Here is a 15795-nt window from a genome sequence, read left to right as displayed (position 1 = left end):
GCATTTCAGTGTGGCCCATGGCTCGTCCTCGGCCATCGATCTCTCTCTTTGCAGCCCCGGCCTTGTCCCATCCCTCCACTGGACAGTGCATCCTGATCTGTGTGGTAGTGACCATTTTCCCATCTATTTGTCACTGCCCCAGTGTCATTCTTCTGGGCGCCTGCCCCGCTGGGCTCTCCACAGGGCTGACTGGCCGGCTTTTACTTCCGCTGCAACCATCGAGTCTCCCCCACGGGGTGACATTGACGAGGTGGTCCGTGTCTTAACCACGTCCATCATTTCGGCGGCCGAGGCTGCCATCCCCCGCTCTTCTGGACTCCCTCGGAGGAAGGCTGTACCCTGGTGGTCGCCGGAGATTGCTGAGGCTATTCGCGACCGTCGGCGGGCCCTCCAACGTCATAGGCGGCGCCCGTCGCTAGCGACCCTCATCGCCTTTAAGAGACTCCGTGCCTTGGCCCGTCGTCTTATTACACAGCGTACGCAGGAGTGCTGGGAGAGGTATGTCTCCTCCTTGGGCTCCCGTGTCTCCCCCTCGCTCGTGTGGTCCCGGATCCGGCGGATTTATGGATACCAGACCCCTATTGGTGTCCCTGGGATCTCCTTGGACGGCGCTGTCTGCACGGACGCTGCCGCCATTGCTGAACACCTTGCTGCGCACTTTGCTAAGAGCTCTGCGACTGCAACTTATCCCCCCGCCTTTTGCTCTCTCAAGGAGCGAACCGAGCAGACGCTGTTATCATTCCACACGCGTCGTTCTGAAAAATACAATGCTCCTTTCAGCGAGAGGGAATTCCTCGCTGCCCTCGCCGATTGCCCTGATACAGCACCAGGACCAGACTGCATCCACGCACAGATGCTGAAGCATCTCTCCAGGGACACATCCTCACCATCTGTAACAGCATTTGGAGCGAGGGCGTGTTCTCGTCGCAATGGCGAGAGGGTCTTATTGTCCCCATCTTGAAGCCCGGTGCGGACCCACTGGTGGTGGACAGCTATCTTCCCATTACCCTCACCAACGTTTTGTGCAAATTGCTCGAACGTATGGTGGGGCGGCGTTTGTGTTGGGTCGTTGAGTCGCGCGGTCTCCTCGCTCCATCCCAGGGTGGCTTCCGTCGGGGCCGGTCTGCAGCGGACAATTTGGTGCGGCTGGAGTCTGCTATCCGTACGGCCTTTGCCCAACGTCAGCATCTCGTTGCTGTATTTTTTGATCTGTGGAAGGCGTATGACACCACATGGAGGCATCACATCCTTGCTATGTTGCATGAGTGGGGTCTTCGTGGTCGGCTCCTGGCTTTTCTTCAAACCTTTCTATTGCGCCGCTCTTACCGGGTGCAAGTCGGTACCACCTCTAGTTCCTCTTATACGCAGGAAAGTGGGGTCCCGCAGGGCTCGGTGTTGAGCGTCTCCTTATTTCTCGTGGCCATTAATGGTCTGGCTGCAGCCGTGGGGTCGTCGGTGTCTCCTTCTTTGTATGCCAACGACTTCTGCATCTCATTTAGCTCCACGACTACGGGAGTCGCCGAACGCAGGCTGCAAGTAGCCATTCGCAAGGCAGCATCATGGGCTCTGACTCATGGTTTTCAGTTCTCTGCAGCCAAGACTCGAGTTATGCACTTCTGCAGGCGTCGGACGGTCCACCCTCATCCTGAACTTTACCTTGACGGCCACCTGCTTGACGTGGTGGACACTTGCCACTTCTTAGGACTCGTCTTTGATGCCCGGCTCACATGGGTTCCTCATATTACTCAGCTGAAGCAAAAGTGCTGGCGGCACCTCAACGCCCTCCGCTGCCTGAGCCACACATCTTGGGGTGCGGATCGCTGCACGCTGTTGCGATTATACAGAGCCCTTGTGCAGTCCAGGCTTGATTATGGGAGCCTGGCCTATGGGTCTGCATCACCCTCAGTGTTGAAGTTGGTAGACCTCATACACCACTGTGGGGTTCGGCTTGCAACCGGCGCTTTTCGTACGAGCCCCGTGGGTAGTCTACTGGTGGAGGCCGGGGTTCCCCCGCTGCGGATTCGCCGCCATCGACTGCTCGCCGACTATGCTGTCCACGTGCATTGCTCGCCAGGCCATCCCAATCGTCGCCTGCTTTTCCCTGCCATGGTCCTCCATCTGCCCGAAAGGCGACCTAGGTCTGGGCTTTCCATAGCTGTTCGCGTCCAGTCCCTGCTGTCGGAACTAGGGTCATTCCCTCTTCTGCCTCCCTTCCGGGTCCGTGCACCTACGCCTCCCTGGTATTTGCCCCAGCCGTCCGTCAGTCTGGACTTGGCACACGGACCCAAGGACTCGGTTCCGCCTGTGGCCCTCCGTCGCCGTTTTCTTGCGCTCCTCGCCTCATTTTCGGGCTGTGAGACTGTCTACACTGATGGTTCCCTGGTTGATGGTCGCACTGCCTACGCTTTTGCTCACGCTGCCCATGTTGAACAGCGCTCCTTGCCAGCTGGCTGCAGTATTTTTACTGCAGAGCTGGTGGTCATCTTGCGCGCTCTTGAGCATATGCGTTTCTGCTCAGGTACGTCCATCGTCGTCTGCAGTGACTCCCTGAGCAGCCTCCAGGCCATCGACCGCTGCTATACCTCTTCTCCTCTGGTGTCCTCTATTCAGGAGTCTGTTTCCGCCATTACCCGTTCTGGTCGTTCGGTGGTCTTTTTTTGGACGCCAGGTCACATTGGCATCCCGGGGAACGAACGTGTTGACAGACTGGCCAAAGGGGCGATCGACGCCCCAGCTTTGGAGATCGGCCTCATGGCTCGCGATCAGCAGCTGGTGTTACGCCGTAAGGTACTTGGGATGTGGACTGCTGAATGGCGTGGTATGACTTCCCCGAATAAACTGCGGGCTGTCAAGGAGACGACCGATGTGTGGCGCTCCTCCCTGCGGGCTTCTCGCAGGGACTCTGTCATCCTGTGTCGGCTGTGCATAGGCCATACCTACCTGGCGCATGGTCAACTTTTGCGTCAGGAGGATCCCCCCCCCCCCCTGTGTCGGTGTGGGTTTCGGCTGACGGTCGCCCACATTTTGCTGGAGTGTCCCCGACTGTGCACCCTCCGGCAATCTTTTAATCTCCCGGGCACTTTGCCTTTGATTTTATGCGACGATGCCTCCATGGCTGACAATGTTTTAAATTTTATCCGTGGTAGTCCTTTTTGTGGTTCCATTTAGGGGGGTCCTGCACCTTTCCCTTTCTGTGTCTTTTGTCCTCGCGTCTCTCAATATTTGTTGCTGTTTTGGTGTGTCGTCGGATGGTTGACTCTTTCAAAAAAAATGGTTCAAATGGCTCTGAGCACTATGGGACTCAACTGCTGTGGTCATTAGTCCCCTAGAACTTAGAACTACTTAAACCTAACTAACCTAAGGACATCACAAACATCCATGCCCGAGGCAGGATTCGAACCTGCGACCGTAGCAGTCGCACGGTTCCGGACTGCGCGCCTAGAACCGCGAGACCACCGCGGCCGGCGGTTGACTCTTTCCCTGTTTTTTTTTGTTCTCGTGGTCAGTCAACCAGTCTCCGGCCGTCTTCTTTTCTTCTGTTTCTTTCTGTCTGGTGTTCATCTGTACTCTTCTTGTCTGTAATGTTCGTTGCCGCCTTTGTGTTCTTTCAGTGCCTGGGGGGAGTCTCCTTCTCCTTGGGGTTTTACCTGCTCCGCGAATTTATGTCTCGCCTGTTTTTGGAATGGGGGACTGATGACCTTAGCTGTTTAGTCCCCCTTAAACATCCCAACAACCACCATCTTCCCATGCACCGATTGCATATGCAACAGGGGAGAGCGTACGGCAAGTACGCACTGCAAGGTGTGGCTGTAGCGTTGGATGAAATATTAACATCGCAAGATATTGCTTCCAATACAGGTCTCAGTCTTTTTTTTTTATCCGCAACTCGTCCACGTTGAGGATTACTGTTCCAATCTGTCGGAGTAGTCGTCATTTGTCCCAGCACCCATCTTAAATATTCGACAACGAATGGTGTAGTTGTTTCTTATTGTTTTCCAAGACATGTAGGACATATGGTCATGTCAACCCTTACACCATTCTGGAGCAAGTGGCGATGCTGTTTCCGAACACATTTGAGTTACATTATTTGCTGAAAAACTCCCTAAGGGCAAATATGTTAGATATTTGTGAATAGCGGTAGTAACTTTAGCGCTGAAGATTCGGAAGTGCACGTACCGGATTTCCTTCTCCTCCGGACTGCTGATGTCGACGATGTAGACGTTGGCGATGGCCATGAGGTTGAGCATGCCGCCACTGAACGTGTTGACGATGGAGGGTAGCAGCAGCCACTCTGCCTCCAGTTCCGGAATCAGCGACAGGCCGCAGTACAGCCCGTACGAGATGAAGTTGCCTGCAACCAGTCGCCACGTCGCCTGTCGCAGCCCCATTACAAAGGAACATCTCTCGCTATACTAAGCAGTATTGGTTTTCACGTCTTACGATACTTCGAGATTCTGAATAGTTACAGCCAACGTCAGTGTGTAAAACATGATGTATTAGAATTCGACAAAAAGCTCCATCCACAGTTATTGTTTAACATTTTGCTGTATGTCACCGTTCACTTAATTCGGGGAGTGGTAACATGATCTAATTTTCAACTTCGTATCTTACAGAGTGCCCCTACCATGTCGTTTTATGCAACCCACAATGTTATAGCTGGCCATCATAAACCATACGAGAGATTTTCATACTCTCTCGCTCGCTGCGCGTGAACTATTCGTCCTACACAAAAATTGAAAAGGACCTTTTTGTAAGAAATTTAATGTAGTCAAACATTTCACTGGGATACGTTCTCACCGGAGGGCCACGGTTTTTGAGTTATTAAAGAAACACATACAGAAGTGACCTTCAAACGCATCTCCACCCCAACACTCATCCCTCACCAGTAAGGATTTCTAGTATGTTGTTCGTGGCAATCCTTCCTATCACTGCACAAAAATTTCAGACTACAAGAACTATTCCCGACATACGTCCTTCTTCAGTCTTCATGGACTGGGCTATTGCACCACCAGCACAGTCGGCTGCTCCGTTAACATTGTTAATTTAAACGTGCTCGTAAGAGTAATGAACGGAAAACGACTTTTGTAAGCGTTACGCGTAAACTAATTACGTTGACAACTCGATCCGAACTTAGCCCTTACAACCGCAGTATGTTTCGTAGTCAGAAGGCCTGACGAATACAACGATGTAATTTTTTATTTTATGCTTTTAAAATTTACCAAATAATTAGGTAAAATTTACACAAAAGTCAGTTTTACAATTTGTAAGTGCTCGACTAGTTGTAAGCCAATGGCGTAATAAGGCCAGTCAATGAAGGCCAAAAAATGTCGAATGTTCCAGTTGCAAATATTTGTACAATGGTAGGAGGGAGTGCCACGAACAACATACTAGAAATCCTGACTGCTGAGGGATGAGTGCGGAGGTGGAGTTGGTTTGGCCACTTTTGTACATTGTTCTTGAATAACTCGAAAATTACGGCCTCTAGTGAAGCCGGCCGGGGTGGCCGACCGGTTCTAGGCGCTACAGTCTGGCACCGCGCGACCGCTACGGTCGCAGGTTCGAATCCTGCCTCGGGCATGGATGTGTGTGATGTCCTTAGGTTAGATAGGTTTAAGTAGTTCTAAGTTCTAGGAGACTGATGACCTCAGAAGTTAAGTCCCATAGTGCTCAGAGCCATTTGAACCTTTAGAACCTCTAGCGAAAACGTATCCCAGTACAAAATTTAACTACATTAAATTTCCTGCAAAACAGTCCTGTTTATTTTTTCATGGGACTAATAATTTGCTCGTAGCGTGATTTCTGATGGCCAGAATTAACATCGAGAGTTGCATAAAACGACAGCATCAGGGGCACCTGACTCACCCTGTATGTGCCACATGGGTCTCTCAGCCATGCCGAATGCAAGGTGACTTTTAAGATGTGTTTATATCGGCCCTACTTTACGATAATATGTGACCGCAATACTATTACAGATAATGTTGCTGCCATCGGGCTGCAGTACGCAGCAATACTGTGGTATAGCTGGGCAACCGCCTATGGAGCAGGCTGTTGCAGGGAATTGCCGACAGCGCTACAGTGCACAAGTCATGCAATGTGAGTGGTGAAATAATATTATTTCGCTTCAGTTCGGAAGATAGCGCGCATACGGTGAGGCACTCGATTTGTTCATTGTCTGCAGAGAAACAAAAGTGAGCAAACGAAGACAACTACGTGTTCTGTAAACGTGATCGTACATCGACGACCACAGCTATGGTACATGGAAATGAGTACAGGGTTATTAGTGAATACTTCCAGGGTTTCAGAGGACGACTGATCGAAAACTGAAAGACACTCAGAGAAAAATGTATCATTGTATTGAGCATCTATCCAAGTTTCGATTCGTAATATGCGCCGTGGCGTACTTTCAGAGTGCACCAGTAACGGCAGACACGTCAGAACACGTCGATAAACTATCCTCTCGGTATTGTCGCACTGCATTTGATCGCACCTGCAAGTAAACAACCCATTGATCAGATTTCCAAAGCAGGCTGCCATGAAAGTTGCAGCAGAGGCTTCATTGAACTGCACACACGAATTGACGTCTGTCGCGTCACAAACGGTGTCCATATTCAGTGCCTGTAAAGTAACGTGACGTAGAAACTGGGAGCACCTGTACAGTAATATGAGTGGGAAACTTGGAGAGATGTTCTATCCACTGATATGTGTCTAATTTCTGTATGTCTTGTAGTTTTCCATAGTTCTCTTCTGAAACCTCAGAGGTACTTGTGAACAGGACATTCTCGCTACTACCATTGCAGTAGTTAACCATAATTTAATCTACATAGGTTCTTAGGATTTTTAAACTTTTTTGCAGCTCCATCATGTCTGCTTCCTCGTTTATAGGCAGTAAGCTACAGACTGTAGGTTTTTATATTGGCATATTGGCGAGGCATTCCTCTTCATGGACGATAATTCGTGCCCCACCGTGCACATCTTGTGAATGACTTCCTCCATGATATCGACATCGCTCGGCTAGAGTGGCCAGCATGTTCTCCAGACATGAACCCTGTAGGTTTTTATTGCAGTCTTTGTATACACTACTCACATCCAACAACTCTGGTAGTTGATGCATCACATTTATGAAATTATTAGTTCTGCCAATCTACTGGTAAACCATAATATCATTGACTGTTATTTCAGATTATTTTAATGAATTCTTTCAGTCCTTCCACCAAAGTGTACCAATCACCTTTACCAAAAAGCATGTCAATAACAGTGAACTTTAAAGAGGAACATGAAACTTACGTATCTATTATTAGTAGAGAAAAAATAAAGGGAGATCTTCAGGTTGGTTGTAATGGTATATAGTCTTTCATATTGGTATTAAATATACAAAGTCTTGGACGAATTGCTGTCACCATGTATTCAAAATTGTGTTTCAGCATTCTGGATAAGGTATACATCTAACTTTGGTTCACTTACTTAAAGAAGAACATATCGACCTAATCCTACTTTTCTTTTACTTACTAACTTCGTACCACGTGGAATGCAAATGCAGGCTAATCACACTCTCTTACATTAGCTCACTTTTTTCCGTTTTGATGCAATACTGTGACCCGTGTAAACGCTTCTGACCCTGAAATGTACTTCTACAAACATTGCCGGGCAAAAGTGGTAATAAGTGTTGGTGACCATGTGGCTGCCAAGAACATTGCCAGGAGGTATTGTTGGCAATATGCGATTTTTACGGTCTGTGTAAATATACCTTTGGATGCATACAGGAAACCAAACAGCTTGCAGGTAACGTTGAAAGGAATCGAAAAGTAATGTACAATTTTGACACAAAACAATATTTACAGAAGTAGGATGGCACTGCTGGTTCGAGCCCGGGAGCAAGGGAGATAGGCAACCCACACGTCCAGTGAGTAGATTATCAATGGTCACTGTAGCTAGAGTGGGCGTTAGATCAGTCACTAAAGACAAGTGATTTCAGGTTATGCTTCTGGTGTCAGATTACACACTTGTGCTATATATTCATAATTAATATAGATAAGAAACAGGGATCCCTACACTCTCAACTACCTAGTCCCAAGTAGTTTTCAAGGTCACCCAGCAACCCACTTCTCTCATCCCAAAGACATACATGCAGATCATAGTATTTTTGCCAGGATAGCAAATAACAGCAAATATTCTAGTACAAAGACATTTACACACAGAAAAAACTCTTTATTTTTATTTGGTATAGTTTTAAAGATATCCAGCTGAATTTTAACTTACAAATTAAATCCACATCATAATCACTTATTTTCTTCTCCAGCCAGTAACTTAACAATTACAAAGTGGGTACATTTTCGGATTCTAATGTATATCTAATCTGATTCCTGCAAAAGTTCTGCTTTATTGCTTTAACAATTACCTCTGTTCCATCTTGCAGTTCCTCTAGGCTTAATGTAGTAAGTGTTCTGGCTTTTGCCTCTTTTTTCAGCTTTGACGCTATTATTCAAGCGCTCCACATCTTCCTGTATGTGAACTAACAACTGCTACAGATTCTAGCGGAATTTCTGTACAGAGCTAAAATTTTACAACTTTTGCAACGAATGTCCATTAAATTTAGTTATTTCAACACTTTTAAACCCCGAAAATCGCTGTTCTGTTCTAGGTGCCAACTCCACACTGCCATATTTAGATGGAATATAACCATCCTTTTCAAGTCAATCCAAATGGGAATGCAGGTTTCTTAGAACATTTTCCTGTGTCCTGTAATGTAGTTAACATTCTCGATTTCTTGATTTCGGCCAGTACTCCGACATGTGAGCAATTTCCATTGCTACTTAATGTGAATGTAGGTATTTTATATTATTTAGTCATAGCCAGGTCTCCTCTGTACTTAAAGCAACATGTAAACTTTGCTTGCACATCTCCAATAGTTTACTCTTTTTTCAGTTCAGTTTATAATCTTCCTTTGTGCCAGTTGTCGTTGTCATACGCTATAGTTTTTGATTATTGACTTCCATGTCCTCAATTACGTTTTCTTTTTCGTACAAATAACACATTAACTGTAATTAGGGGCGTAGTTTCCTTGATAGGGAATTGTTTAAATATGTTCGATCACAGGTTCTTTTTCTTAAGACTTGTAGAATTACATTGTTTGTGGCGACCAGACCTAACTGGCAAATCTATATTTGATTGTGTCATGGAGTGTAATGTCGTAGATAGAGAAAAATATGTTTCTACCTGATTGGTCGGCGCCCGGAATCAGTCACTGGTCCAGGAGCCTTTATAGGCAGGCCCTGATCCGGCCAGTAATGGAGTATGCGTGCCCTGTCTGGGGATACGCGGCAAAGCAGCACCTGGACAAACTCCAGAGGCTGCAAAACCGCGCCCTCAGAAGGGCACTCCACCTACCTCTCGGATTCCCCATAGACGACTTACACGCCGCAGCCGAAATCCCACTCCTGAGAGAGCGTTTCCAGGATCTGGCAAGGGCCTTCTATGAGGGTTCTTCCAGATCCGGAAACGCGCTCATCCATTCCCTAGGTCGGTATGACATGTCCCGCGATAAGCATAAGCGCCCTATGACGATCTTCGACGATTAAGTCGAAGAGAAAATCCCAATACCCAATCCCTAATCCAGTTCCTTCCCATATAACACCAATCTTTTCGCCTACCCCAGGCAAGTACCAGACTCACTCACAACAAACATCACAAGTCACAGACACCAAAAAACTATAGAAAAATCACACACACACGTTCACAGGGGAGTAAAAGCCGAAAGGCTACAAACTCCCCCTCACACTTCCCCAAAGAGGGGAAAGTAATAGATGTGAGCAGCAGCAGCCTTTATAGGACCGCGCAACACAGCATCTCGACATCCCAAGTCAGGGCCTGGTCACTGGCCAGTCACCCGCGCTTGGTAGGCTGATAGGGTCGGTGTTGTTGCTGGATACGTATAACGGTGACAACGAAGGCAACACCCGACACCCCCTTGGCGGCTTGTCTCCCATTTTGCGTCCTGACATGGATCCCTCCACGATAGTAGGAGCGAGAGTCGTTCCCCAAGCGGGAGGCTCTCTAATAACAATCATTCACACTGCAGACGGTGACACCAAGCAGAACTCTGCTCCACCACCACCACATACACCCACACGTTCGGTTATCTCACCAACGTCAGCACAAGGACTTTCCCTCCCCACCAAAGCCTTGCCGCCCCCTGCTCAACTTCCCCCAGAGAAGAAAGCCAGGAGCAATCCTCCACAACGCAGGGAGAGGAACATCCTCCCCAAAGTTTCCCCCACACCCAGACTGCAGTCCCTGGATAGGGAAAAGACCTCCCTTAAGAGGAATCGCAGCGTTAGGGACGCCGACAGTCCGAAGACGTTGCGCAAGAGCAAATCGGAAGACTCATTGGCAGTCTCCCCACCGGCAAAAAGAGGGGCGCAGGAAACTGCCCCCTTAGACATGCCGATGGTGGACGAAACAGAGAGAGCGGCATAACCCTCCCAGGCGACATTCCGAGCGACGAACCGCCCTTCGAACAGGCCAGAAGGACCGTTCGCCGCTCCTCACTCCAGGAGCATCTGCCCACTCCGATAGAGAGCAGAAATCGGTTCGAACCAATTGACCCACAGGCAGCCCCCCCAGTACTACCACCGGTCAAAGCGGGAGCTAAAAAACTCAAAATACCGCCGATAATAGCGGAATGCCCAGAGTCCTATAAGGCCCTCGAAGATTTGCTAAAAAGCTCTCTCGGAAACAGAGAATTTAGCACAAAATCGGGAGGCGGCGACAAAGTAAAAATCTTTGTCAAAACATCTGAGGACTACAAGAAGGTAAGGGACGTCTTGCAAAAACAAAACATCCCTTACTACACCTTTAGGCTAGTGGATGAAAAGCCTATTAAGGCAGTAATCAGAGGTACCCTGAGAAAGATGTCCCATGAGGAGGTCAAGGATGAGCTTGTAGGACAGGGTTTTGACGTGACAACGGTCACACACGTAAGGAAAAACTGGCCCCTTAAACTGGTGATACTAAGAGACACTCCACAGAATAGGAAGGTATTCCAAGTATCAAAAATTATGTCACTTGACGTAACTGTCGAGAAGTTACGACAGAAAAACAAGTATAGGCAATGCTACAACTGCCAGGGAGTGAACCACGTAGCTAGGGACTGTACAATGCCCCCACATTGCGTGCGCTGTGCAGGAAACCACCAATCCAGGGATTGCCCAAAAAAAGAGAATGGAGGAGAACCAGTCTGCTATAACTGTAAGGGCTCTCACCCAGCAAGCTATGGCGGCTGCCCCACCATCCTAAGAGCAATTGAAAAACAGCAGGCTCACACGGCGCAGCAACAGCCACAGAAAGGTAGGAAGGGCAGGAGAAACGGTTGGAGGGGCCAATCCCAGCCAACCGAACAGAATAGGAAAGCGCGGATGTTGCGCGAGACTGTCGCTCCAACCCGCCGCCACACAAGTGTAGTTGACGGGCGCCAATATTCTCGCGTATTGAGCCCAACCAACTACACCCCAGAACAAGCCAGTACCGATCCGACTGGCCCTCTCACCGTCGACAGGCACCAAACCACGAACCCGGAAGGACCTGCGCCCGCCAGCCAGCCACGGGTTGCAGAAGGCATGAAAAGCGGACCACTGAACGAAGGGCAATCTTGCTACACCGCCGCCAGTGGCCAGCAGACATGCAGTAGCCAAACTCCCGCAAACCAAGGCGACATTGCGCTGCTAGCCAGTTCTATGAACCAGCTCATGGGGGCAGTCACGACGACACTCTCCATGATGCAGCAGCTAACAGCGCAGTTCGCCGAAATATCAGCCACAATGGCAAAAATGTCCTCGCAATTAGCTGCGAAAATTACCGAAACCCCCAATACCCCCCACCATGGATAGACGCCTACATATCCAAGGGCTAACCATCTGCGTCTTCAACGCAGAAGGTATTCACAAACAGGTACAGGAATTTAAGCAATTCCTGAAAGACGAGGACATAGACGTGTGTTTGATGTCGGAGACTCACCTCAAACCGGGGGTGAAAGCTTCGGCACCAAACTACGGAAGCTACCGCAAGGATAGGCAAACACACGGAGGCGGGGTTGCAATCTACGTAAAACGAGGCATCCCCCACCATCAGTTAATTCCCCCTGACACACAGTCAATAGAGGCGGTAGCCATAGAAATCCAAACTGCCACCGGCCCCCTCACGCTAGTGGCAGTCTATAAGCAACCAAGTGTCATCCTCCACGAACCCGACATAGCGGCACTAACCCAGCTACGAGGCAAGCTCCTAATTGGGGGAGACCTCAATGCGAAACACTCTGACTGGAACTCCAGGCGAACCAACAGAGCTGGCCGCCAGTTACAGAGACTTGCGCGCACCCACCACCTAAATGTGTGGGCTCCCGAAGAACCCACACACTTCCCTCGAAACGGAGCACGTCCAGACGTTATAGACATCGCTATAACGAAAAGGATTACGGGCTTTGTGGCCGCGAGTTCGCTGAACAAAATGTCATCCGACCACAATCCCGTACTCTTCGAAATAGACGTGGGCGAATGGCTTCCGATCCAGAACGGACACCCATCGTTCAAACGAACGAACTGGGAACAGTTCCGAGACGGACTAACGGAAGACATCGCCCACACCCCGCCTCCGAACGGGGACAACACAGAACAGGCCCTCAAACACCTGACTCGAACGATCCTGCAAGCAGCGGAAGCGGCCACCCCGAGGCCCCCCCCATAGTGCACCCAAAAGTAGGCAACTCCCCCCGCACCTGCTTGCGCAAATACGACACAAAAATAGGATCGCGAGAGAGTGGAAAATGACCCGAAATCCAGGTACTAGGAGACTACTAAATAGATTGCAACGAGAGCTGAGAGCAGCGCTCGATGAGCACAGGAATAACGAATGGTCTGCTCGTCTGTCCGCCCTTAAGGTGGAGGACAACAGCTTGTGGCAGGCAACCAAACAATTTACTAAAAGACGCGCAAAAATGCCGCCTCTGCACGGAGAGCGCGGCCTCGCGTTTAGCGCTGCTGACAAGGCAAACGCACTCGCAGACGTCTTTGAAAGACAATTCCAACCGGCAGAGGCACAGGATAGGGCCCACGAAGCCGTCGTCAGAAGACAACTCAGGGTCTTCCTCGCAGCAGAAGACGACGAAGATGACGCACTGCCACCCTTCTCAGTAGAAGACGTAGTAGGCGCCATAAAAGCATTACCCACAAAAAAAGCGCCTGGCCACGACGTGCTCACAAATGAAGTATTAAAGAACCTACCGCCTGTTGCAATCGAGCTCCTAACAGACATCTTTAACGAGATCACGCGATCGCGCAGATTTCCAAAAGCGTGGAAACACGCGGAAGTAATCGCGATCGCGAAACCTGGTAAGGACCCCCTTTTCCCGCAAAACTATAGGCCAATTAGTCTTCTCCCTACCCTGAGCAAGCTATATGAACGCCTTCTGTTGTTCCCTATTCAGCAGCACCTCACTAGGGAACAGATAATACCGAAAGAGCAGTTTGGCTTCCAAAGAAACCACTCTGCAACACAACAGCTGATGAGGGTAGTAGAGGCCGCTACCCTAGCACACAGCTACAAAGGCTACTGTGGAATGGTCATGCTAGATGTAGCGAAAGCCTTCGATACGGTCTGGCACATAGGTATACTGTACAAGCTATATACCCAAGGTTTCCCTGGGGCTTTGGTCAAACTAATAAAAAGCTACCTCACAGGACGAACTTTTGTAGTCAAAATCGACAACAAATGTTCCTCCAAAAGGGACATACGGGCGGGAGTACCACAGGGATCGGTATTAGGGCCCACCCTGTACAACTGCTACACAGCAGACACCCCCACAGCCCAACATGTTAAAAATGCACAGTTCGCGGACGACACCGCCTTCCTCTCTCTCAGTGGGAATCGCAATGTCGCCACCGCGCGCCTCCAGTGCATATTAAACAAGACAGAAACGTGGGCCAAAAAGTGGCGGATCACGCTCAATGCAGACAAGACCCAAGCGATAATGTTCACTAAAAAGCTAGGGAAAAGACCTCCCAGATACAGACCCCCACCTGTGCTGACATTCCAAGGCAGGAATCTACCATGGAGGAACTCGGCACAATACCTCGGGGTTACGCTAGATAAACGACTCACCTGGCAGACACATATAGCAAACCTGAGAAAAAAAGCAAGCACCAGGCTACACGTTCTATACCCAATCCTAAACGCCAGTAGCGGCCTTTCTGGCGAACTAGGAATCAGGGTCTACTGCAGCCTGGTCAGGCCCATATTAGAATATGCGTGCCCAGTGTGGGGCTACGCAGCAAAATACCACCTAAAGAGGCTCCAAACCATACAAAATAGGGCACTTAAAAGAGCCATACACGTGGACACTCGTTTTCCCACAAACGACCTCCATGAGATAACGGGCATAAAACCACTAAGAGAGCGCTTCAAAGAACTCTCCATAGCCTTCTACAGGCAGGCCCACCGCTCACAAAATGAGCTCATCAGCGGACTAGGGCAATACGACCCACAACAGTTTAGGTGTAAGAGACCAAAAATACTTACACTGAACGATAATTAAAAACATGAAAACCCCATTAAAAAAAAAAAAACATATATATACGTATAAACATAAAAAAAATTTACATACAAATAAATGTTAAAAAAATTATAAAAAAACACAAAAAACACCCTAAAAACAAAAAAAATAATTTAAAAAAAAAGTAAAAAAAATACAAGAAAACCGGCAATCTGCCCCACAGGATATACAAAAATCGTGTTCACTGCACACATAGGACATACCTAAAATAGGCCAACACTAGAAACAAATTCCACTCTAGGCAGGAGGAAATGTCTACAGACAATACCCTCCACAAAAACCGGCTCTCAAACATGAGGCCAAATATTAGTGAAAGTAGTAGTAGCATCTCGACACTTCGCTTGAAGATGATGGGTACGAAACCCTTCGAAACGTTGCGAGAAGACGACGCCTTTACTCGGCTGATCACCCGAGAAGATTTCACGAATGGAATACGCCGAGAAAGTCTCAAATCACGGTTTCCCAATGTTTAATTTAGTTTGACAGTCTTGCACAGTGTCAAACATATGATCCACTCTGTAATTGTATATTTTAGCCTGCGTCCTGGTAGTACCATGTTCCTTAGTCAAGAATGACGTAAAAGTTACTCATAATTACGTGTCTGGACATTTTACAAAATCTGTAACGTGGTTACCGATAACTTTGTTTACTCCCGGGATTGTGATTCGAATATAATTTTGTCGCATATATTTACAATTGGAGTCCATCTGCGCTAAACAGTCAATCCCAAATGTTGTACCATCGTCCACAGCCACATTACTGTTCACCTCGCAGCCTCCTTCCATGCAGAAGTCACCGGTACGATATTAGGTAGTCGCACATCCCTCCTTTGTTAAATATCCTGGCAAAATATTGCGTTGTCCTAATCGAAAAGTATTAGTCATCTGCCCGAAACTTCTGCAATATTCCAGGCCATAGGCCTTTTATATTTTTTCGAACTGGTTTTCATACCTTCTTTGCCGATTTTTCCCAATATTTCTATTGCTGTCTCATTATCTCTCCCGTACAGGAGATGTCTCACGGTGAAGAACTTGGAGAATTTACTTCATCGATGACAATTAAATGACCCACACCATCTCCTTCTTTAGCATCACAGACTGTCCATTTTATAATTGTTCTTGCCAGTCCACTTGATTGTTGCTTTTAACTATCATAATATTGATAATGAAGAAAAGAACAGCAATGGATCATGAAAT

General features: G+C 48.3%; 1 protein-coding gene across 1 annotated transcript in view; it reads right to left on the bottom strand.

Moving 5' to 3' along the window:
- The window catches only part of LOC126235919 (proton-coupled folate transporter-like), a 178900-nt gene that overhangs the window by 97305 nt on the left and 65800 nt on the right, over positions 1-15795 (bottom strand). The window contains exon 3 of the mRNA XM_049944879.1: positions 4177-4351. Within this exon, the coding sequence (XP_049800836.1) occupies positions 4177-4351 (175 nt within the window). The remainder of the gene's footprint in view (positions 1-4176; positions 4352-15795) is intronic.

This window comes from Schistocerca nitens, chromosome 1 (assembly GCF_023898315.1).
Source record: "Schistocerca nitens isolate TAMUIC-IGC-003100 chromosome 1, iqSchNite1.1, whole genome shotgun sequence".
In the NCBI taxonomy this organism is placed as follows: domain Eukaryota; kingdom Metazoa; phylum Arthropoda; class Insecta; order Orthoptera; family Acrididae; genus Schistocerca; species Schistocerca nitens.
The sequence above is the reverse complement of the archived record's forward strand: the minus strand, read 5'-3'. Positions and strand labels throughout refer to the sequence as shown.